This window comes from Lemur catta, chromosome 16, assembly GCF_020740605.2.
Source record: "Lemur catta isolate mLemCat1 chromosome 16, mLemCat1.pri, whole genome shotgun sequence".
NCBI classification, from domain to species: Eukaryota; Metazoa; Chordata; class Mammalia; order Primates; family Lemuridae; genus Lemur; species Lemur catta.
The window spans coordinates 3154466-3175973 of NC_059143.1; the positions used below are offsets into that span (position 1 = coordinate 3154466).

The window sequence follows — 21508 nt, forward strand, 5'->3', positions numbered from 1 at the left end:
AGGAATTTTTAGTCTTTTTCTCTAGATGTTTAGGTGGGCTGAGATCCATAATCAAAGTTTATGTGAAGACATAACTGACTCCAAGACAGTCCAGGGAGCAGGGACAAAGGGTGCGCAGCGGAGCTGGGAAGAGGCCGAAGAGAAATTTCATCACTTTCTAATTTTGCTTGGTGTTGGAAGTGATCTCTAATGAAAACCTGTCGTGAAGACCAAGAACTGGATACATTCATTTTAAAATAAAGCATTCAAAGCCCAGTCTTGTTTTCGGAAGTCCGGCTCTCTACCCTGAACACCATGCAAAAAATACGAACAAACGCGAGAGAGCCCAGCTCACCCTTAGCCGTCCCACACTGTCGACAAGGGAGCTAGGGCGAGCTTGGTCTCAATTTCTGCACTGCAGGATTAGGAGACTGGGAGAGGCTGGCGTCCCTAAAGCTGTATTAGCTGCCTTTCTAATTCCTCGTTTGTAATTTTTGTTTCTTATACTGCACACCTCAGGTTTCTCCACAAGGCGTTTCAATATGAAGTGCTCACAGACAAAAACTAAAAGCGTTTAATACCAGTATTAGGTTTTACACAAGGGGTAGGCAGAGTAGTTTATGAAATTAAACTCTTGGAAACCACGCAGTGACTCTCTCAGGAAGCGCCTTGTACTGATGTTCACGTGGTGCCAGTTGAAGAATCCAAGGTTGAAAAGGTCATTCCTCACTACCGAGAGCCTCATCGCACTCAAGTTCAGCCTCAACATTTGAGTTTTGAGTTTAAACAGTTTATCAAACCCAGTCACTGCCGCCGTAGAGTTAGGTTCTTAACTGGCGTGAAAGCTTGCTCGCATCCCCAGACCCCTGCGCGGTGCGCGCACCCGCGGGAACACCTGGGCTTTGCGCCCCGCAGAACCGAGCGCCCAGGCGGCGGCCGCGCACGCTGAGGACAACGCGCGGCGCCCCGCGGCCCTCCGTTAGCCGAGAGCGACTGGTCGAACGTGTGGACCCGGCCGCCCCCCGCGTCCTGGCCCGGAGCGCCCGCCACGGGCCAGGGGACGCCTCGCGCCACGTGCGCGCCGGGCGGGACCAGCGGGTCGGGGACGCCCCTGCACATCCGCCGCTGGCCTAGAGTCTCCTCCTCCGCCGCTCACGCCCACCCAGACAACAGCGCCCCGAGACCCCAGCATCGCCGTCCCCACCCCTCCCTTCCAGGTCGGGGCGGGCCGGGCCGGGCGCGGCGCGCGGCGGAGCGGGGCGGGTCCGGGTGACGCGAGGAGGGAGGCGGGACGAGGCTCGGCGGCCGCGGCGGTCGGGACACGCTCTGGGGGGCGGGGCTCGCGGCGGGGAGCGGAGGGGCGAGGCTCGGCGCTGACGGCGCTCAGGACCCGTCTGGCGGGCCTGGGCGCGGAGCGGGCGGGTCCCAGGGCGGGCTCGGGGGCGGGGTCGCGCAGCGCGGCTCCCGGGCACCGCGGGTTCCCTGCCCTTCCCGCCCGCGCAGCTGTGGGGCTGGCGGCGGCTAGGCGCGGAGTGGCGGGAGCAGGTGGAGGGCGAGCGGGGCCTGGTGTCGGGGCGGCGGGAGCCGGTGGGTGCTGGGGTCTAGTCTCTGGATCCGCGAAGGAGGGCTGGAGGTGGCGGGGCCCGGCGAGGCGGCGATGAAGCCGAGCGGCGAGGAGGCGGCGGCGCCCGGCGCGGGGCCCTGGGAGGAGTGCTTCGAGGCGGCCGTGCAGCTGGCGCTGCGCGCGGGACAGGTGAGCGCGCGGTCTGAGGCTGGGCCGGCGCGGAGGGCCCGGGAGGGCAGCCCCGCGGGGCGGGCTGGGCTGGCGCTCTGGCCGCGTCGCGCCCTCTCGGAACTTCTGCCGGTCCCGCAGACGTCCAGGCGGCCGCGCGGAGCCTGTCCCCGGGCCGCGGGCGTGCGCCCGGGGGTTCTCGGTGCGGAGCAGGCGGGGGCCTGGTGTCCGCAGACCCGGGTACCGGCGCGGGATGCGGTGAAATGTTCGCGTTTGCTTCCTGGACACACCTTTGTTCCCTTCGCCCTGGGGAGGGGGACGCCGTGTTCGTCCCCGCGCCAGCCGCCCCTCTCCTTTGGCAGTGGAGTGGCTAGCCGGGGTTTCTTAACCTTCGCGTCTGAGAGTGGGTTGGAATGTAAAGGTCCCTCCAAGGCTAGAGCACTACTCTTCCCAGCTGTTTGTTTTCAAGGACTTTGAACTGACCCAGCGGCCAGTCCGCGTGGGCATCTGGCAGCGTGGCGGTTTGATGGCCCTGCCTGAGGCATCCTGAACCGGTACTTGTCAGACCCACAGCCCGACAGGGGTTCGTTCCTCTCGGTGCTTGGCGCGGACTCAGTGTTCAGGAGGAACTTGGTGCACGGCCCGAAAGGATGAAAACCGAGCGGCAGAGCTGAAGAAAACTGGCGAGGGGTGTTTAAATGGAGCGCAGCTCCTCTGTTCTCATTCGCTTGGGCGTGTTCCCTGCACGCTCCTCGGCCCGCGGGCGTGTTGGCTCTCCCGGGCTGGCTGAGCGGTGTAGGACGACCGCTTGCTCTGTTCCGCCGGTTCAGCTACGCGAATGTGTTCCGGTGATTTGGGGGACAGGAGTGGTGTGAGCAGATTGGCCTTTTGTATCCTAACAGCATTTTTTCCGCAGATCTAACAGTCGGAAAATGTACCTAGTTTCCCTGGGTGTTGAAACCGGACTATTAACCAATCTTAAATTTGAAGTTACCAATCTTAAATGTGTTACATGCAAAGTGGCTAGTGCTTTACCTTAGTGCAAGTCTTCCAAGCCCCTTTAAAAATTAATCTGCAACACTGCTTGGACACACATTGAAGGGCCTGCCTTCCCTCTGTGATTTTAAGGACCAAAGACTCAGCCTGTAAAGAATGGATGAATGAAGAGTGTTGTGAAACTTTACCCCTGGGCTCCATCACCTTGCCCTCCTATAGGAAAGGAGGATCCCAGCCTTCCTGCAAGTCTGATGGAGCATGCTGGAGCGTGCGCCGGGGCAGGTGTTCTTCCCTTCCAGAGCACGCATCCTCTGGGTGTTAGGTTCCACCATCAAACTTTTCTGCCTTAGACACTGAGAAGCCAGTTTAGGATTTAGATGCTACTGTGTAAACCCTGGTGGGTTAGGTTATAAGTTATGGGTTACTGTGGGTTTCAAATTTAGATCCTTGAAGAAACAAGGTTTAAAAAAATGTTTTTTAAATTATTTAACAAATGCTCATGGAACTTACAATATAGCAGGCACAGTTCTAAGGCCCCTATGAATTTTAACTTATTTAAGAGATATTTTATGGTTTTTTTTTTTTTTTTTGCAACTTGCCAACAACAACAAAAAGTTTTGTTTAAAAGAGGGGGAGGGTTGAAATAAAGATTCTGCCATTAGGAGTCTGGTTTGGAAGCCCAGGCTGGGGCTCCCTCTTGGGCATTATGCTGATGCTTCCTGCCTCGCCTGCACTGGGTGAGGGAACAGTGGAATGGTCTGTGGCTGGGACAAACAGAAGCCACACAAGGTCATAGGAACCTGTATACAGAGGGACAGATTGTCTTCCTTATGTCCTTACAGCAGTCCCTGTACTCACTGGGAAAACATAGCCTTGAGCCAGATAGCCCAATGAGGGCTGACAAAGGGTATGTGGTGACCCTTTGTGGGGACCTCCTTGGCTAAGGGCATGTTTGGCACAGTCACCATGGCCTCAAATGCCCACCCTCTGACCAGGGCCCAGCATTCTGCTCTTTTATTGTTTGCTGCTCCCGAGATGGGAGTCTGGGTTCTGGATGCTGAGAGGTGGGGCTGAGGGAGGAACCTCCCGAGAGATGAACGTCCTATGAGTGTCCACTGCGACTCATCTCACAGACACTGGTTCTAGCCAAGGTGGCCCTGGGCAGTCTGCCACCACCTCCCCTCTGCCCCCTCCTGGGAGGCCTCTCTGACCCAAGGGACTGTCCCTCCGGACACCCATTCCTTCAGCACTCCCTGGAATCATCCCTGCCTGGGGGCCCAGCCACCCCACCACTGAGGAGCCTCCTCCCTGGCTGCTGGGCTTTGAGGAGGGGTGACCACAGCCCTGCCCAGCCACCCTCACAAGTGCAAATGACGATGTTCATTGGCATTGATGCTTGTCATGTGTGAGCAAGAGTGTGTTAGGCAACTCTGCTTTTTAACTCCCCTGCAGGGGTGGATCCAGGCTTTGTTGGACCTGAAGCTTAGACGATTTAGGGGTCCTCTTTAAGAGAACAATAATTACAAATTTAATTTAGATGCAAAAAGTTATTTATTTAGAATAGGAACAATCTCAACTGTAATAAATTTTAAGATGTTAAGAAATATTGCCAATATCACAAAATACAAAAAAAATAACATTTCTTTTACTGTTTGTCAATCTTCTATAATATGCTTTTCACCTTTTTTTGGCTTTATACTCTGTATCTTTGAATAACAATGATTTTGTATTATTTTCTATCAAGAGAATAGAAAGATAAATTCTGCCTTTCCTGTAGCATGGCTGGTTGAAATTTATTACTGATAATTTAGAAAAGTTTATGTAGGCTTCAGATTTGTTACTGAGAACAATTGGCCATATAAATTTTTAGGATTATGGTCACATTGAGAGGCTTCTATCAATTTTCTTTTATATATTAGTTGTAAGACATAGAAGGTTTTCCAGAGACTCGCTTCTGGCTCCATTCTGTTGAAACCTCATTTCTTTCCGTGATTCACATGGTTTCAGTGGCAGCTGCTATGCGCACACTCACCTGCTCCCCCTCTGGTCCTGCACATTCACGTCCCCATGCCAGGTCAGTCGGCGTGGCAGGCGGGAGTGGCATTTTTGGAAGCTGTTCCTACACTGGATGGCTAACGATAACCTGCAGACCAGTGTGAGGGCAAACTCCACGGATGTCCCATCACAGCCAAAGAAAGCACGTTTCTGCTCACTTCCCTGTAGGCAAACTGCTGGTACCCACTCCCGTGCCTCCTAACGCAGTCTGACGGAGAGAGGTCCTAGTGGGGAAAGACAAGGTTAGGCCCACAGTCAAAATACTGACTTCTGCACATTTATAAAAGGTATTTGGGTATGACCTTGTGAACACTCTGTTGGGGCCCCTTGTAGGCAAGGGGGGCGGCCTAGACGCCTAAGCTTCATTAGCCCCGTTTACTCCTGACAAAATCTTAGGACAAACCCCAAAAACACAAACCCGGTACTCCACCCTCAGCACCGTGGACTGCTCCGTCCTCTGGTTGGCCCTGCACACCCTGAAGACTGTGTTTCCCGAGGCCTGGCCTCGAGAAGGGACCTGTTGTCCAGCCGCATCCAGCTACTTGCTTGGTGTTTTCAAAACACACGTTGCATTTTCCTGCCTTTCTCCTGGCCTCTGGCTGAGAACCGTACCCTCCCGCCAGAGCCCAGCTCCTGAACCCCTTCCCCATCTCCCCTGCACCTCCCTTGTCCCCGACCTGGCAGTCTTCACAGCTGTGTTCGTCCCTGGCCTGGGCGGTCTCTCTCCCCACAGCGGGTCCTGTGATTGTGGCCACTCTGCGCCCACCTCTGGCCCCCTAGAGCAGGAAGCACACATTGGTGGGCTCTGACCCCACGTCACCCACTCGGCTGTCTGGCTTTGCCAACACAGTGTTGTTTTTCATTGTGATTTTCCTTTTTACCAGTTATTCACGCAGGGAATTTAATAAGCAAAGTAACACTAGAAGGACCGTCCTGAAGAACAGCAGCGTCCTATCCTGGCCCTAGGACAAATTGAAAATTGTTTTCAGTTTTCTGAGAGTTACACCCATTTTCTAAGTTAATGTACTTCTGCCACTCTTTCCCAAGTGCCCCATTTTAGACATTCTGTGTTACGCATGTAGCTGCTTTGCCTATGTGGGTCCGTGTCCACATTAGGATGGCCACACGAAAGTAATTCACACTTGAGCTGGGCAGTATATTCTTTTCTTTCGTATGCAATTTAGATTTTCCTTCAAGTTAAAAAAAAAAGTTTTGTTTTTCTTTATTTGCTTCATTTTCTACCTACCTATTGTCAACCATCCATCTTCCTAAGGGAATTTTTGATGATCTCCTCAGTGGGGTCAGACTCCTCAGATACTGCTGCAGGGCAGTGGCTCTGAAGCTCTGGCTGGCCTCGGAGCCAGGAGGGCTTGTTGCAGCAAGCTGGGGCCACCCCGGGTTTCTGACTCCCCAGGTCTGCAGTGGGGGCGAGAGCTGGCATTGCTGACGTTCCGGCTGATACTGCTGCCGGCCTGAAGACACACGTTGAGAACTACTGCCGTGTAGTATTTTGTTATGTGAGTACCTCACTGTCTGTGCCTTCAGCTCTTGAGAAACTCTGGGTGATGTCCAGTGTGGAGTTGATATGCACCATGTTGCTGTGCCATCCCTGCGTGTGTGTTTTGGTTATGTGTGTGTGCGCTTCTGTTGGGGATATATTAATAGTAGGAGGCGAATTGCTGTGTCATTGAGAATGTAAATTCTGCCAAGTAGTTCTCTAAAGGGGCTGTGCCAGGCCAGGCGCGGTGGCTCACACTTATAATCCCAGCACTGTGGGAGGCCAAGGAGGGAGGATCGCTTCATGCCAGGAGTTTGAGACCAGCCTAGACAACATAGCAAGACCCTATCTTTATAAAAAATTTAAAAATTAGCCAGGCATGTGCACCTGTAGACCCAGCTACTGGGGAAGCTGAGACAATAGGCATGCTTGAGCCCAGGAGGCTGCAGTGAGCTATGATTGTGCCACTGCACTGCAGCCTGGACAACAGAGTAAGACCCTACCTCTAAAAAGAAAAGGATGTACCAATTTATACTCTGCCCAGCAGTGTATAAGAGTCTCTGTCACTCAACATCACATTTTCCACAATACTTGGTATGGTCTGTTACATTTTAGCCATTCTGATGGGCTTGAGGTGGTATTTTATTGTCATTTTAGTTTGCATTTCCCAGACCACTAATGAACTTAAATGCCTTTACACACATTTACTGGCATCTTTGATATTCTTTGTTTGATTTTAAAGTGGTGGCACTAAAACACTTTATCCATTCATCCAACAAATACTCTTTGAACAAGTCTGGAAAGGACTTTAGCCTTTAGTCTGAGTGTGACGAGAGGCTTGGGGCAGGGAGCAGAGCTGGAGACTGGACAGGAAGCCAGATGAGAAAGGAGGGTGGGTCGGACTGGGATGCAGTAGAAGGCGGGGAGGAAGACTCATCCCCAAGGCTGAGGTGGCAGGTGTGTGCTGGGTTGGGTGTAGGGTGTGAGAGAAGAGAGATGCTGAGGATGACTTCAGGGGTCTGGGCCTGAAAAACTGGTTGCATGGATTTGCCCCCTCCTGCGGTGGCGAAACTGCAAGAGGAACAGGTTTGGAGGTGGAAGGCCAGTGTTCTCTCCTGGGCATGTTAAACTTGAATTGCCAGCAGGTTTCTGATGGAGATTCGGATGTGGAAGTCACTGGCTTGGAGATGGGATTCGGGGCCGCAGTCTGGCGGGAAGAGAGCAGGCTTGTTCACAGATGGGCCTTGCCAGAGAATGAGCCCAAGTAAGCTCCTACTGTCCTCTTTGGGAGACGCCCAAATACCAGTTTGAGCAGGTTTTTTCTTGGGTAGCTCATTTCTCTGGAAAAGGCTCCCCCTCTGCTGCAAGGGCTGAGCGCACCTGCTGCTGGGGGAGGGCGGGAGGCGGTGTGATCGCGCCACTGCACCAGACGCCCCGTCCCGCCTTCAGCCCTGCCTCACCTGGCCCCTGCGGCGGCCACCAGTGTCTGCATAGCTCCAGAGGGTGGGGTCAGCCTGCATGAAAACTCCAAAATTGTCAGCAACATTTAAAATATCAGTGAAGACAGAATTCCTGTGAGACAGCAGCCGGTGAGTGCAGAGTCGCAGCTGCCCCTGGTGGGGAGGGCACGTGGTCTCCAAGTGCCAGGGCCCACTCGACCTGCCCCTGCCTGAGAGGCTACTGTCGATTGCCCATTTTGCAAACAAGCTGTTCAAAAAAAATGGGGAAACGTATCTTTTTCCCAGAGGCATTTGCACCTGCAGCTGGTTGTTGGCCCCTAATCCCAGCCCTGGACCTGGGCCGGCAGTGAAGTCCCCTGCACCTCCGCCACCCAAGAGTGAGCCCTGGCTTCTGTGGCCCTGAGATACTGGCTTCCCAGCATGAAGTGCTGACTAGTGGAGATTGCTGTCTTGGGGCTGGGGAGAGGAGGGAGGCGGAAGTCACTTAGCCCGGGTGTGGATAAGCTGCTGGTGAGGTCCAGGCACCCCCGCAGCCCTGGAGTCGGGGTCTGCAGGGAGGGGAGCTCAAGGCATCAGACTGGCCTGGGGAAGGACAGGGGAGTCCAGGCCCCTCCCTCTCTTCCAGCCTCCTGCAAGGCCTGCGCCTGAGGCTGGCCTGGTTTGCAGCCTCTCTCTGTCTCTGTCTCTGTCTCTCTGTGAGAGATGAGGCTGAGCCAGTCTCGGGATCCTGTGCTGCTGTCCCCACTCCTGCGCTGCAGGCAGACTGGCACTGCGGGGGCTCACCTCTAGTGTAGGAACATAGGAGATGGCGGCGTGGCCATCGCTGGTCACTGGACAGTGTGCAGGAGGACTGAGGGAGGTCATCCCCAGGCCCGGGGTATGGGGACAGCTTCCTGGAGGAAGTCACAGCTGAGTTGTGTCTTTAAAGTGACAAGCAGGAGTCAGCTAGAAAGTTAAGTGCTGGACTTGGGGAGGGTGGGGGGGGGAGAGAAGGGGTCAAGGTCGAGTGAGAATGTGACAGGGGCAGGGTGAAGTAGGACGCAGCTCCAAGGACCTGTGAGAAAGGCACCTTGGCTGACACTCAAGGTGGGGGAGGGGAGTCTGGGGGACACCAGGTGGCTTGGAGAGCAGAGCTGTGGGTGGGCGTGCTGTGCTCAGGACTGAGTGTGCGTGGCTCTTGGTGGTCGACTAACTGTGAGTTGGGGTGGACCCAGTGATGAATTGCAAGTCAGGGGAGACCTAGGGTAGAGAACGTCTGTGTTTCTGGCGTGGGCGACTGGATGGCTTTCGTTGTTGAGAGAGAAATCTGAACCGGAGAGGGGGCTGGAAACCACTGGCGGTGGCTGCGTGGGGATCGGCTGGGTGAGTGGCTGAGGATTTGCACTCTGGCCCTGGAGCGCCTCCGCTGGGCTCCGTTTTCCTGAACTTTACAGCTGTGCGACCTCGGGCAACTTTCTTAATTTCCTTGTGCCTTGGTTTCCTCATTTTTAACATGAGAAGAATAATTATTATTATCCTCAGAGTTAGGGTGAGGATTAAGTAACTTTGTGCTTGTGAACCGCTCAGATCAGTGCCAGGGCAGAGGGGGCTCTCAGGAAGTGTGAGCTCAGCACCTTGTGGCGATGAAGCCCACCCGTCTCCAGGGAGCTCCGCCACGGACTGGCAGGCACAGGGAGGACGCTTCAGGTTGTGGTCTGAGGGAATGGAGCCCCTAGAGCGGTGGGGAGACAGGAGGGAAGATGCAGGACGTGGTGGTGGCCACAGAGAATGGCACTGCCACACAGAGAGTGCTGCTGGGTATGGGTAAGGGTGGCCGCTGGCTGGCCATGGGAGGCGGTGGTGCCCTGCAGGGCTGAGGGAGACCAGAGCCCGCACGTGGGAAGAAGCTCAGCTGGGAGGATGGAGTGCAGAGAGCCTGAGACGCGCTGGCCTGGGAGCCCGAAGGATCCAGGGCCCCTGGACCACCTCTGCTGTGACAGGCTGCCCCTCTCTCTCCCCATGACGGAGGTGGGTGTGGTTGTGGTGCGTGAACAGCTGTGACCTGCTATGGCCCCTTGCACCCACGTGACACTATGTGATTGCTATGTTATTACCCGGGTATCTGATGAACTTTTAGGTGTTATCAACCAGCACATGTATTAGGGTTCTCCAGAGAAACAGGACCCGCAAGAGGCTGGCCAGTCCAGTCTGCAGGGCGGGCCGGCAGGCTGGAGACCCAGAGAGGGCCGATGTTCCAGTGTGAAGGATGGGAGGCAGGAAGAGCGGCTGATGGGGAGGGAGCCCCAGGGCCGTTGGCAGGATTCTCCCCTCTTACTCACAGAGGCCAGTGTTTTGCTCTTCGGGCCTTCAATTGATTGGATGAGGCCCACCCACATGACGAAGGGCAGTCTGCTTTACTCTGCTGACTAAAATGCTAATCTCACCCCAACATACTCTCACAGAAATGCCCAGAGTAGTGGTTGACCAAATATCTGGGCACCCCATTGCCCAGTCAAGTTGACATGCAAAATTAACCATCACAGCCGTTCACTTGCATTCAAATAAGTCTAGAACCTGGAACACGGGGCGTGTTGTCAAGCCCACACCTCCAGAAGCCACATTTTCTGGAGGAAAGACAGGCTGCCCATGGGTCTGCTCTGGCAGAGTTCCTGGGCGTGCTGCCCCATGGGCGATCGCGCAGAGTCCAGGTTCAGGAGCACACGCAAGTACTCACCCACCTGCAGGGGTGGCTGTGAAGATTGTATGGGGACAGCAATGCAAAACCGAGGTGGTGACACAAGAAAAGGGCATTTGGACGTGTCTGTGAATGTCGGCCTCAGTGTCTCTGATGCTGGAGCTGATGGTGTCCCTTTCTTCTAGATTAGGAATTTAGGCTTAGATGACTTTAGGCCCAAATTTTCTATATTAAACATTAACAGAATGTTATTTGGAGAGCGAGACCCAGCCCAGGAGGTCTGCAAAGTGCAGGCTTAGTTAGTGAGTAGCTGGAAAATGTTAATTAAAAACAGCGTACACTGACTTCTTGCCAGTAGAATGAGAATGTTCGAAATCTCTAAGACTGAGGGGAGCAGCCGAGGCAAAGGGCACCGGCAGGTACTCACCTGGCCGCCCGCGGGTCGCCCCCCTGAGGGTGGACTGTGGCTGAAGCACAGGGCCGTTGGAGTCCAAGGCCTGTTTATTTTAGAAATACAGCATTTGGCTGGAAACACTCCACCATCACCTGTCCTCTCGGTGGAGGGAAAGTTGCGAAATTAGACTTTTCTTAAGCTGGTATTTTAGCAGCCCGTTTGAGACTTGTACATGGTGTGTATGGTAGGTTCTTGTTTAGAGCGGGGAAGGCCTGTGTGAATGTATAAATCAGTTTGTGTCCAAGACCTTTACATACAGTTCCTCATTTAGTGCTTAAGACAGCCCAGTGTCTCAGGTATTAATGTTACTACAGAGGCGGAAACGAAGGCTCCACAAGCCAACTGGAGTTTGAGCTGATACCTGTCTGATTCTAAAGTGTGATTTCTCCTTTGTTCCCATTGATGTTATGAAATTGGTGAAAACAAGAATTGCACTCTAGATGGGAATTTTTCTTCACTTTCTTCATGAAGAACTACGGTCCAGGGTTTCCGAGTGTTTTTAGATTAGCTGACAGCGCCTGTGGGTGCGTGCTGCTGTCGTCCACACCCTTGCTGGGGCGGGGCGAGTTCCTGCCCTGGAGAAGTGTGCTGTCCAGTGGAGGGGTCAGGACAGTGGCCTGGCGATGATCAAATACCGAGAGCTGTGCGGTAACTGACCCAGGAGAAGGGGCCAGGCTGGAGAGAGGCCACCCGGACAGCTTCCTGGAGGACATGTGCCGGAGTGGGTAGAGGCCAAGAGCACAGCGCAGGAGGGATAAGAGGGATGTCATTGTAAGCACAGGGGACATCGTGTCCTAAGACACAGCAGTGTAGCAGGAGGACAACTGGGGGGATTGAGCCTTGCATGGGAAGTGTCTGGGGCAGCTGCAAGGCTGAGTGCTGCCCAGGCTGGGTGTGAAGGGCCTCACCTGCCAGACCTAAGACAGCAGGTGATGGTGAGGCCAGGCCTGGCGGAGGGGTAGCGGGGAGGGACAGGCTGGTCGGGGGAATGCCTGCCCTGCTGCTAGAGGACACAGGCACGTTCGAGCCCCGTGGCCTTCCTTGTGATGTACGCCCTTAAAGAAAACCATCAGAGCAACCACAATAATAAATATTGGCAAAAACAGAGAAAAAAATAATTTTAGAAAAGAACATCACACAACACACAACATCCTGCCTCCGAATCCACACACCTTCCCCCCCTCATGTAGTCCGTGGCCAGGGCCCTGTCCCCCGGCGAGCACCCAGACTGCAGCAGACACTCCCGAAACTGCCCGCACAGCCCTCGACGCCCAGCTGCCCGGCATGCAGAGCTGCGTATGTTTTGGATCCAGAAAACCTCGCGCACAAATAGTGGGGAGGGTGGGTGTGGCTTTGCCGGAGCACTTAATGAAAATGAAGAGTATTCTAGACTTCGGTTAACTGCGAACTCAGCGAGCACCAGCCAGGAAGTCCTCATGGATGCCCGCAGCGGGTGTTCGTGGCTGCCTGGTGCACCTGCGGGAGGTGGGTGCAGAGGGACAGGGCTCCTTACCTGGGAGTCAGCAGCGAGGACACGTGGGCCTCATTGCCTGTTGCGGTCAGAGCTGGCCCGTCAGCGCCACACCCACATTACAGCCCCCGGCCGGGAAAGGTCACGGTGGGCAGTGTCCTTCTGAGGATGTGACTCAGAAGGCGCGGGTCTCACTCCAGGCCCGTCCTCTCGGGCGGAACTTGGTGCCAGCGCCACGCCTCCCTGCGTGAGGGGCAGGCGGTGCCGGCTTCCGAGGAGGCTCTGTGCTTGCTGCTAGGACGGAGGGGAGACTGGGTGTTTGGGGTCAGACGGTGTCTGCGACAGGCCAACTCTGCAGGCCATCATATATCCCCCCTGGGGCTCTGACTTTGTCCTCATAATAACAGGTGACATCGAGTGCTAAGTGCTGGGGAGGTGCAGGGTCGTGGTCAGTGTTTAGAAAGCGAGTCTGGCTCTGGCAGGAGAGTGGGCCTGGCTCCAGGCAGGGGACTTGTGGACGGAGGCTGCTGCACAGGGTGGTGGACTTGGAGCTTTTTAACTGAGAGCCAGAAAAACAGGCTGACAGAATGAAGGGCCCGGTGGTCTGCATTCACACCGACACTGCATGTTGCAGATCTGTCCAAGCAGTCTGGTGTGTGTTTTATTCACTCGCTCGGAACCCTGTGCACCTGCCGTGTGCCAGGGCTGGTTCTGGGTGCCAGGGTGCAGCAGGGCACCAGAGAGAAAGCTCTGTCCCCAAAGGGCTCGTGGCCCAGCAAGGAGAGATGTATAGTCGGCAACAAAACAAGATGATTGAAGGTGGGGACAAGTTGCAGACAGAAGGCTCAGAGGACAGGAAGTCCCCGGGCAGAAACACGTTTGGTCAGGGCCTGCGAGAAAACCTGAGCGGGCTGAGGCAGAGCCCCTGGGCCGGCCGGTGGGAGCAGAGACCGGAGGGGCGGGCGGGCGGGAAGGGGTGTCCGTGCAGGGGCCCGGCTTGGTTCCGACAGCAGCGTTGGATGTTTCTCGGCAGTAAGGGGATCTGCTGGGATCGACATCTGAGCGTCCTCAGCCCGGCTTCTGCAGAAGCCTGCGGGGCTGTGGCTTTATGGTGCTCCCTGTGTGGGGCCGCAGGTGTGAAGTAACGGTCCTCTTGGCGGGGTCTGGGGTCAAAACTCGGAGCCCCAAACCCTGTCTTGCCAAGTCAGACGTCCCGGCCCCCGGTGTCCCTCCTCACTCCAGGGCTTGAGGACCTGTTCCAGGCCCTCACTGCTCAAGGGTGCCCCCGCGTCAGGGCCACCGCAGAGCCGTCAGAAACGCAGACTCAGATCCCAGCTCAGACCTGTGCAGCCACCACCTTCACTTTGGCAAGACCCCGGTAGCTCTGGTGCCACGTCCCCCCTGTGCTCTGTGGTCTGGTTAGGGTGTCCCTCTCACCCCTCTGTCCCCACACCCCCCACGCTCCGCTGACACGCGCACAGACACACCGAGCCGCCATCGCCACATAGGGCACGCGCCCAGCGCCCAGTGGCCTGTCTGGACCAGCTCATGGTTCGGGGTTCCTGGAGACGGGCAGGCGCTCTGTGAGTGACACGTAGAGGAGTGTGCAGGTGACAGATGAGGGTCCTGTGGAGATGCGTTTGGTGAGAGATTACCGTGTGCAAATTGGTGTTTTAAGAAAATTAACCTGACCATCACGAGCAGGATATCGCAAACACAGGACAGAGGAAGGCCCGTGTGGCAGGGGCTGGAGGCAGACATAGGAGTGTAATGGGGCCATCTGTGGCTGAGGGACCATGTGTGACCGCTTTAGGCTTTGCTTTTTGTATGATCTGTCTCACTCCAAATTGTCTGTGATGTACAGCTGATATTTTTGCAACCAGGACTTTTTAAAACCTGCCTGGGCTCTGGTGGTGGGGGGGGCAGGCACTGGGACGGGGCAGTGAGAAACAGCAGGTGAGGGGCATCGTGGGCAGGATGCTGGCATCTGGCTGTGGAAGAAGGCCCTCAGTAAAAGTTTATCAAAAGCTCACAAACGCCAGGTGAAGGGGCTCATGCCTATAATCCCAGCACTTTGCAAGGCCAAAGGGGGAGGATTGCTTGAGTCCAGGATTTTGAGACCAGCCTGGGCAACATAGCAAGACCCCATCTCTATAAAAAGTTTTAAAATTTGCCAGGCGTGGTGGTGTATGTCTGTAGTCCCAGCTACTCTGGAGGCTGAGGCAAGAAGATCTCTTGAGCTCTGGAGTTTGAGGTTGCTGTGAGCTATGATCACGTCACTGCACTCCAGCCTGGGTGACAGAGGGAGACCCTCTTTTTTTTTTTTTTTTTTTTTTTGAGACAGTCTCACTCTGTTGCCCAGGCTAGAGTGAGTGCCGTGGCGTCAGCCTAGCTCATAGCAACCTCCAACTCTGGGGCTTAAGCAATCCTCCTGCCTCAGCCTCCCGAGTAGCTGGGACTACAGGCATGCGCCACCATGCCTGGCTAATTTTTTCTATATATATTTTTAGTTGGCCAGATAATTTCTTTCTATTTTTTTTTTTAGTAGAGACGAGGTCTCGCTCTCGCTCAGGCTGGTCTTGAACTCCTGAGCTAGAGCGATCCACCCGCCTCGGCCTCCCAGAGTGCTAGGATTACAGGCGTGAGCCACCGCGCCCGGCGGACCCTGTCTCTTAAAAAAAAGAAGTCTGGGTGGCTAGACAATTGAGAGGATACTCTTGAAAGAAATGTAGGATTTTTGGGTGGTAGCCAGTTTTGGAGGAAAGATCTGAAGTGGTTTTTAAGGGCCTGTGTCATCATGATAAGGGAGATGTCAAGTTGTTACAACAGACAGAAATGGAGAAGAAAGGCTGGGTGGAAGTGAAGGTGGCTTTTTATTCTGCAAACTGAACTGGTCCTTCCTGAAGTGACTGGTTAACCACCCTCCATCCCTTCCTGTTTGGATCTCCAGGGTGTTCCTGGAGCTGCCTCTGTCTGGGCAGAGGCCCTGGTGCCCTGGGGCTGTCCCAGTCCTCGTCTTTATGGGTTAGACCGGTGTGTTGGCAGCTGGCCCTCTGCCCCCAGCAGCTCCTCCTGGCCGGCCCTGGGTCCTGACGCGCTTGCTCTCCCGGGGTGCTCAGTGTGAATGTGGCACTCTGGTTGCGAGGGCACGTCCCATTTCATGTGATGCATAAAGTGAATTAGGGAAAAGAAGTTTTTACTTTACACTGAAATCTCCTGAATTCAAATTTATGAGATTATGGGGCAAAGGTGTGTTACATCATCTTTTGGGGGGAAGTTTCTACAGATGAAGTTTCTTGCTCTTTTCAAAACCACTGTGTTTCTCTTTTCCTCCAAAGAAAAATTGTTTCACCCATAGCACAAAATAGCTTCAAACAGTGAGTCTGTCTTGTAAAAAGAATAATGCTTTGGTGGAAACCCAGAGAGCCTTGAGTGTGACACTAAGCCCTGAGGTCTGTCAATGGTGGGAGAAGTTAGTGGCCCAGAGACCTGCACCCTCTGCCCCGTCCCCACCACAGGCCGACCTCAGAGCCAGCCTCCAGGGCAGAGCGCTTGTGTGCCCGGGAGGGTGATGCTTGCAGGTTTAACCTGGCTCCTGTGCTTTTATTTCAGATCATCAGAAAAGCCCTCACTGAGGAAAAACATGTCTCAACAAAAACTTCAGCTGCAGATCTTGTAACAGAAACGGATCACCTTGTGGAAAATTTAATTATTTCCGAGCTGAGAAAAAGGTTTCCTTCACACAGGTAGGTGTATTCCTCATGGAAAACACTCCGGTGACACTTGCCATCCTCGTAGAAAAGGCAGGGTCTGGCGCTGGGGATTGCCATTTGTTGATGGGTCAGACTCAAAACCTTAAGCTCCACGGCCTGACCCCAGATCCCTCAATGGCATAGTAAACAAACTGACCCTGTTTTGTCTCATGCTGTCTCCCAGGCTGGAGTGCAGTGGCATCATCATAGCTCGCTGCAACCTCCAACTTCTGGGCTCAAGCAATCCTCCCACCTCAGCCTCCTGAGTAGCCGGGACTATGCTACCACGCCTGGCTAATTTTTAAATTTTTTGTAGAGATGGAGTCTCACTGTGTTGCCCAGGCTGGTCTCGAACTCCTACTCTCCGTGATCCCCCGGCCTTGGCCTCCCAAAATGCTTGGATTATAGGTGTGAGCCACCACACCTGGCCCTGTTTTCATTCTTGTTACTATTATCTTGACAGCTGCCATCATGTCAACATATCACCCTACAACTACTGAAAAGCCTCTACTTTGTACAGCACTCTGGGCGAGCTCCTGCCTCCCTGTGCTGAGCTGCTTGTTATTTCTGGAGGGATTCAGCAGACGCATGGCCGCCCCCAGAAGCCCAGAGCGGTGATGTTCCCCGGCCGCCCTCGCCTGCTCGGCTGCCATGCCAGTGTTCCCAGGAGGGTGGGGCGCAGTGCAGGCACCAGCCGTGTGGGGCTCCTCGCCAAGGCCACACCAGGCCTCTCCCCACAGGAGGGCTTTTCGAGGATGCCACTCTCCTCTTCTGCTTTTTCGTTTGAGACTGGGTCTCGCCATGTTGCCTGGGCTGGCCTCGAACTCCTGACGCAAGTGATCTTCCCGCCTCAGCCTCCCAAGCATTGTTCTCTTCAGAGCAGACGTTTTTAACCTTTATGGGATCACCCTGTGGAGAAGTTGATCTTTTCCTCTGAAAAATTAAAATATTTACATAGCATTTTGCGTACAGTTCCAAGGGAGCCAGAGACCACAGACTGAGACCTCTTGTTTAGCTCGGGGGCCTCTGAGACCCCTCCCTCCCTCCCGCAGTTCTAAAGGACAGATTTTGAAAACCAGTACCTTGGATGCAACAGGTCTCTTTCCTTCCTCACGTAGACTCTCTTAAAATTGTTGGATTCCTAAAACCGGAATAGCAGTTATTGGGTTTCTGGGCATCTGCTGTCGTAGCTGTCGGTTCAGGCTCACGAGGACGCAGGCAGCAGAGGCAGAAGGCCGTCGCCCTCGGCATCCACTCGGCACACGGCAAGCCCAGTGCGGTCTTTTCCTGTGGTTGATTATCTAAATGAAAGAACAAGCCTGGGTTAAAACCCTGAGCCTCCTTTTTCTCGTTGTTTCCTTCTACCTAGTTAGGTTATCTCAGGGTCACCTGCTCTCCCTTTGAAATTCTCTCTGCCAGGGGGCTGTGTTTGTTTTGTTGACAACCTTTGTGTTCAAGCCCTTATTTCCTATTTCCTTATTAGGTTTGAAGTCACTATTTCTGGCATCTAGTATGAAATTTATAAGCTCTAAAATATTTGTGATTTTTAAAAACTTTTTAAAACCTAATTTTACTCACATGGCAATGTCAGAAGAATTTATCATATAGGTGGCTCTTATTCTTTGAGAGGAAACACGCTACAGTAACCAGCCGCCTAGTTTAGGTATTTCATTGCCTGTTTTGGTCTGGAGGTTTCTGTGGCCATGACCTCATGGCCATGACAGAGGGGGGCTGGCTCATTTGCACGGGTCTGGTAAAGGCAAGAGCAGGTGCAATGAAGCTGTCAGGGCTCTGGCGTGCTTTAATCGGATTACTCGGAAACCTGCACTCAGAGACTGCATGCCCTGCTGTGCGTGTTGGTAGTGGTTGCTGGTGGTTTGGATCCGTTATTGCTTAAATATGTGGACTCGATTCTGTTTGTAAAAGGCAAACTTAGATGCTCATGGCTGTATACACAGGGTAAAAGTTAATGTATCACGGGGTAAGCCCAGGTGTCCCCACCTCCACCTGAAGCCTTAGCGTCGCCAGGGCCCACTGGACTTCAGAGCCTCTTGAGGAAACCATGACCCAGAGCAGTGGCTCTTAGGTGGGGGGTGTGTCAGGCTCACCTGGGGAGCATCCCCTGTGGGCTGGCACCAGGCCTCCATCTCTGAAAATGACCCCAGACATCTGTTCAAGAACCAGTAATCGAGAGCCCTGGTTCCTAAACACCATTCCATGAGTTCATGTGGGCGGGGCAGTCAGGGCCAGGGACTTTGGCTGCCCCACGGTTAGCCCCAGGCTCCTTGTCACCCCTCCTCCCTGGCTCTGAGGGTGAACACTGGGCGGCAGTGAAGGCAGGCTATCTTCCTGTTCTCTGCTCAGCTTGCCTCGAAAATTCAGATTAAAAAATTCAGATATGTTGTTTTTCAACATATCTATGTGAAGTGCGTTTTTTGCTAGTGACTAAGGATACAAAGAAAGTACTAGAATCTTGGGCATTTAGTTGTTTTAGATCACAGACATATTGATAGATTTGCAATGAGAAAAAATTGCATACATATTACAAAACAGTATATTGTTATGTTTCTGCTAAGTATTTAAATATAACTCCAAACAATATGTTTAATATACAGTTGCCTGTCATCCTTTTTTTGGAAAGACTTTTATTCTGAGCTTTGATCTTTCCTTGTTTTCGGTCTTTTGTGATACTGTTAAAGATAAAGTATAGCTGTTTTGGTTTTTTTGTTTGCTTTTGTTTTGAGGCAGGGTCTCTGTCACCTGGGCTGGAGTGCAGTGGCATCATCATAGCTTACTGTAACCTTAAACTCCTAGGCTTAAGCTATTCTGCCCCAGCCTCCCAAGTAGCTGGGACTACAGGTATTTGCCACAGCACCTAGCTAAGTTTTCTAGTTTTGGTAGAGACATGATCTTGCTCCTGCTCTGGCTGGTCTCAAACTCCTGGCTTCAAGCGATCCTCCTGCCTTGGCCTCTCAGAGTGCTCGGATTACAGGTGTGAGCCACCCTACCTGGCCTGTTTTGTTTTTAATACAATAAAAAACAACCTGATGCAGGCTCCCTGGTTTTATTATTTCATGTTATGCATCTGTGAAATCCAAAGTCTTGGGTCCCTGACCTGGAAGACTGGCATAGACCGAATCTGAGAACAGTACGGTTCACACTTGCCTCTGGCCGTGGCCCTAGCAGCTCTGGCCAATCACTGCACTTCTCAAGGCCTCAAACTCCTCTCCTATGAAAGAAGGACCAGACCAACGTCCTCCCTAAGGCCCCAGCATCTGACTCTAAACGTGCTGTGGTACCGACGGAAAGCAAACCAGCAAAGTAAGGTCAGGTTTTTACAGGTTGGGTCTTTGAGGTTTGTTGGATCCCTAAACCTGTTTTCAGCTGTGATTCTGAGTTAGATCCAAATGTAGCTGCTCTGAAAATATTCTGTAGCATTGCTGAACTAGTATTGATATAAACCCTGTGCTTGTCCCCCTCTGCCGAGCAGCCTTGTCAGAGATCGTCTGGGTTGGCTCAGGCAAAGGACAGAGCATGCAGCCCTAGTGTAGCCCACCGCCTCCTCCGCCCAGGCCCAGTGCCCTTTGTGAGCTGGTGCCCAGCAGTGTGCCTGGCGCAGTGCGGTGCCTGCTGATGCACCAGTCAAGCAAAACACCAGAGTCCTGGACATGGAAACACATCCCTGGCCACCACAGCTAGACATTTGCTTCCAGTCATTTTGCACCGGGCTCTTGTGTCACCTTCAGGCAGGAGCCTGTGGAACAGCTTGCAGGGACAGGGCAGTGGCTTGTGAGGATGGGGCAGAGCAACGTTCATCAATCACGTCATGGACTGATCTTGACCTTGTCACAGAATAAACAGACTAAGTAGCCATAAAAAAAGTCTTAGAGGCACTTGGCCATCAAAATTACAAGGAGGGCCAGGTGTGGTGGCTCGTGCCTGCACTCCCAGCAACTTGGGAGGCTGAGGCAGGAGGATTGCTTGAGCCCAGGAGTTTGAGACCAGCCTGGGCAACATAGTGAAACCATATCTCCAGAAAAACCAAAAAATGAACAAAAAATTTCAAGGGGGGTTTATTACAACTGTTTTTTTTAAAAGAAAGGAAATGGATTAAATTATGCAGTAGAATGCATTCTGACTTGTTACCAAAGTTTTAACCTTAGTCTAGTTGCTGTTTCCTCTTGTCTGTCGTATAGACTTAAGAAACGTTCTTTTTGCTCCCTGAAGTTAGTCATGTGCATTGGTTTTCTCTGTTTATGTCATGGATTTATGTACATGTTCCAGTGACTCGTAGGAAGGCCTCTGTTATCTCATGCTTACCTGTGTGCGAGGCGGACTGTCTCCACTCCCCCTGCCCAGAGCTGTAGGATGTTCTCTCCTGTTCTGTGGGTATCAGCTTCCTACATGAGGGAAATCAGGTTTAAGTAAATAAAAATTGCACATCCCTCCTCACATAGGAGGGACATATTTTTGGTGCCTCCAAAGACTGGACGTGGTCCACGCCTCTGCTGCCTTCAGGGGCCCTGCCCACAATGCTGCCCACAGGCATGAGGCCAGGAGGGCCTGAGGGATGTTCATTCCACCTTTCAGGTGGGCAGGTGGGCTCATGAGCAGAAGGTACAGAGGTGGGCAGAGAGGAGGAGAACTCCAGGGCATGAATTATCAACTGCTGAAAAGTCCAGCACTCAGTGTGGGCACTTTGATTATTCCCATCAAAAATATTATGCAAGCCAGGTGGGGTGGCTCACGCCTGTAATCAATCCTAGCACTCTGGGAGGCCGAGGCGGGAGGATCGCTCGAGGTCAGGAGTTTGAGACCAGCCTGAGCAAGGGGGAGCTCCGTCTCTACTGCAAATAGAAAATACTATCTGGGCGTGCTGGTGCACCCCTGTAGTCCCAGCTACTCAGGAGGCTGAGGCGGGAGGATCACTTGAGCCCAGGAGTTGGAAGTTGCAGCGAGCTATGATGATGCCACTGCACTCCAGCCTGGGAGACAGGGCAAGACTCTATCTCAAGAAATAAAAATAAAAAAAATACGCAGAGCAGAAGCTTTGTTAACAGGAGCATTATGGATACTGCTGTGAAAACAGGCTGCTTGATGACCTCCACCTGCACATTGGGCACAGGAACAGACAGAGCTCACAGCCCTGAGTGTCCCAGAAGCCCCTTGATATGCTGGGTGGGGGGCCTGGGTGCTGCAGGCTGTGCTTTCTGGCAGACCTGGGTGCTCATGCCTACAGACACGCGCCCCCTCCTCTTCCATGGCACCCAGCAGCTACCTCTCAAACTCTCCAATTTCCTCCTTGAAATCAGATTTAAAAAGGAGAAGAATTGTGCATTTCCTCCTCAGCTTCCTGGGAGCTTATCTTTGCATGTGAGTCATTTCTAGGCCCTTCTGGACTTGAATCATGTCTTTTCACTGCTTTGTCAACCTTGTG

The 21508-nt window shown here is 53.4% G+C and overlaps 1 protein-coding gene across 5 annotated transcripts in view; it reads left to right on the plus strand.

Moving 5' to 3' along the window:
* The first annotated feature begins 1432 nt into the window (after window positions 1-1432).
* Window positions 1433-21508, plus strand: part of IMPA2 (inositol monophosphatase 2) — a 52834-nt gene continuing 32758 nt past the window's right edge. For 4 of the 5 annotated variants that reach the window (XR_006729272.1, XR_006729273.1, XR_006729275.1 and 1 more), the window contains exons 1-2: window positions 1449-1732; window positions 15932-16065. Coding sequence is in view for 1 of the 5 variants with exons in the window: in XM_045527798.1 (XP_045383754.1) it covers window positions 1637-1732; window positions 15932-16065 (230 nt within the window). In the remaining 4 variants the exon portion in view is untranslated. Of the gene's footprint in view, window positions 1733-15931; window positions 16066-21508 lie in introns of all 5 variants that reach the window. The other variant, XM_045527798.1, reaches the window with a different exon arrangement.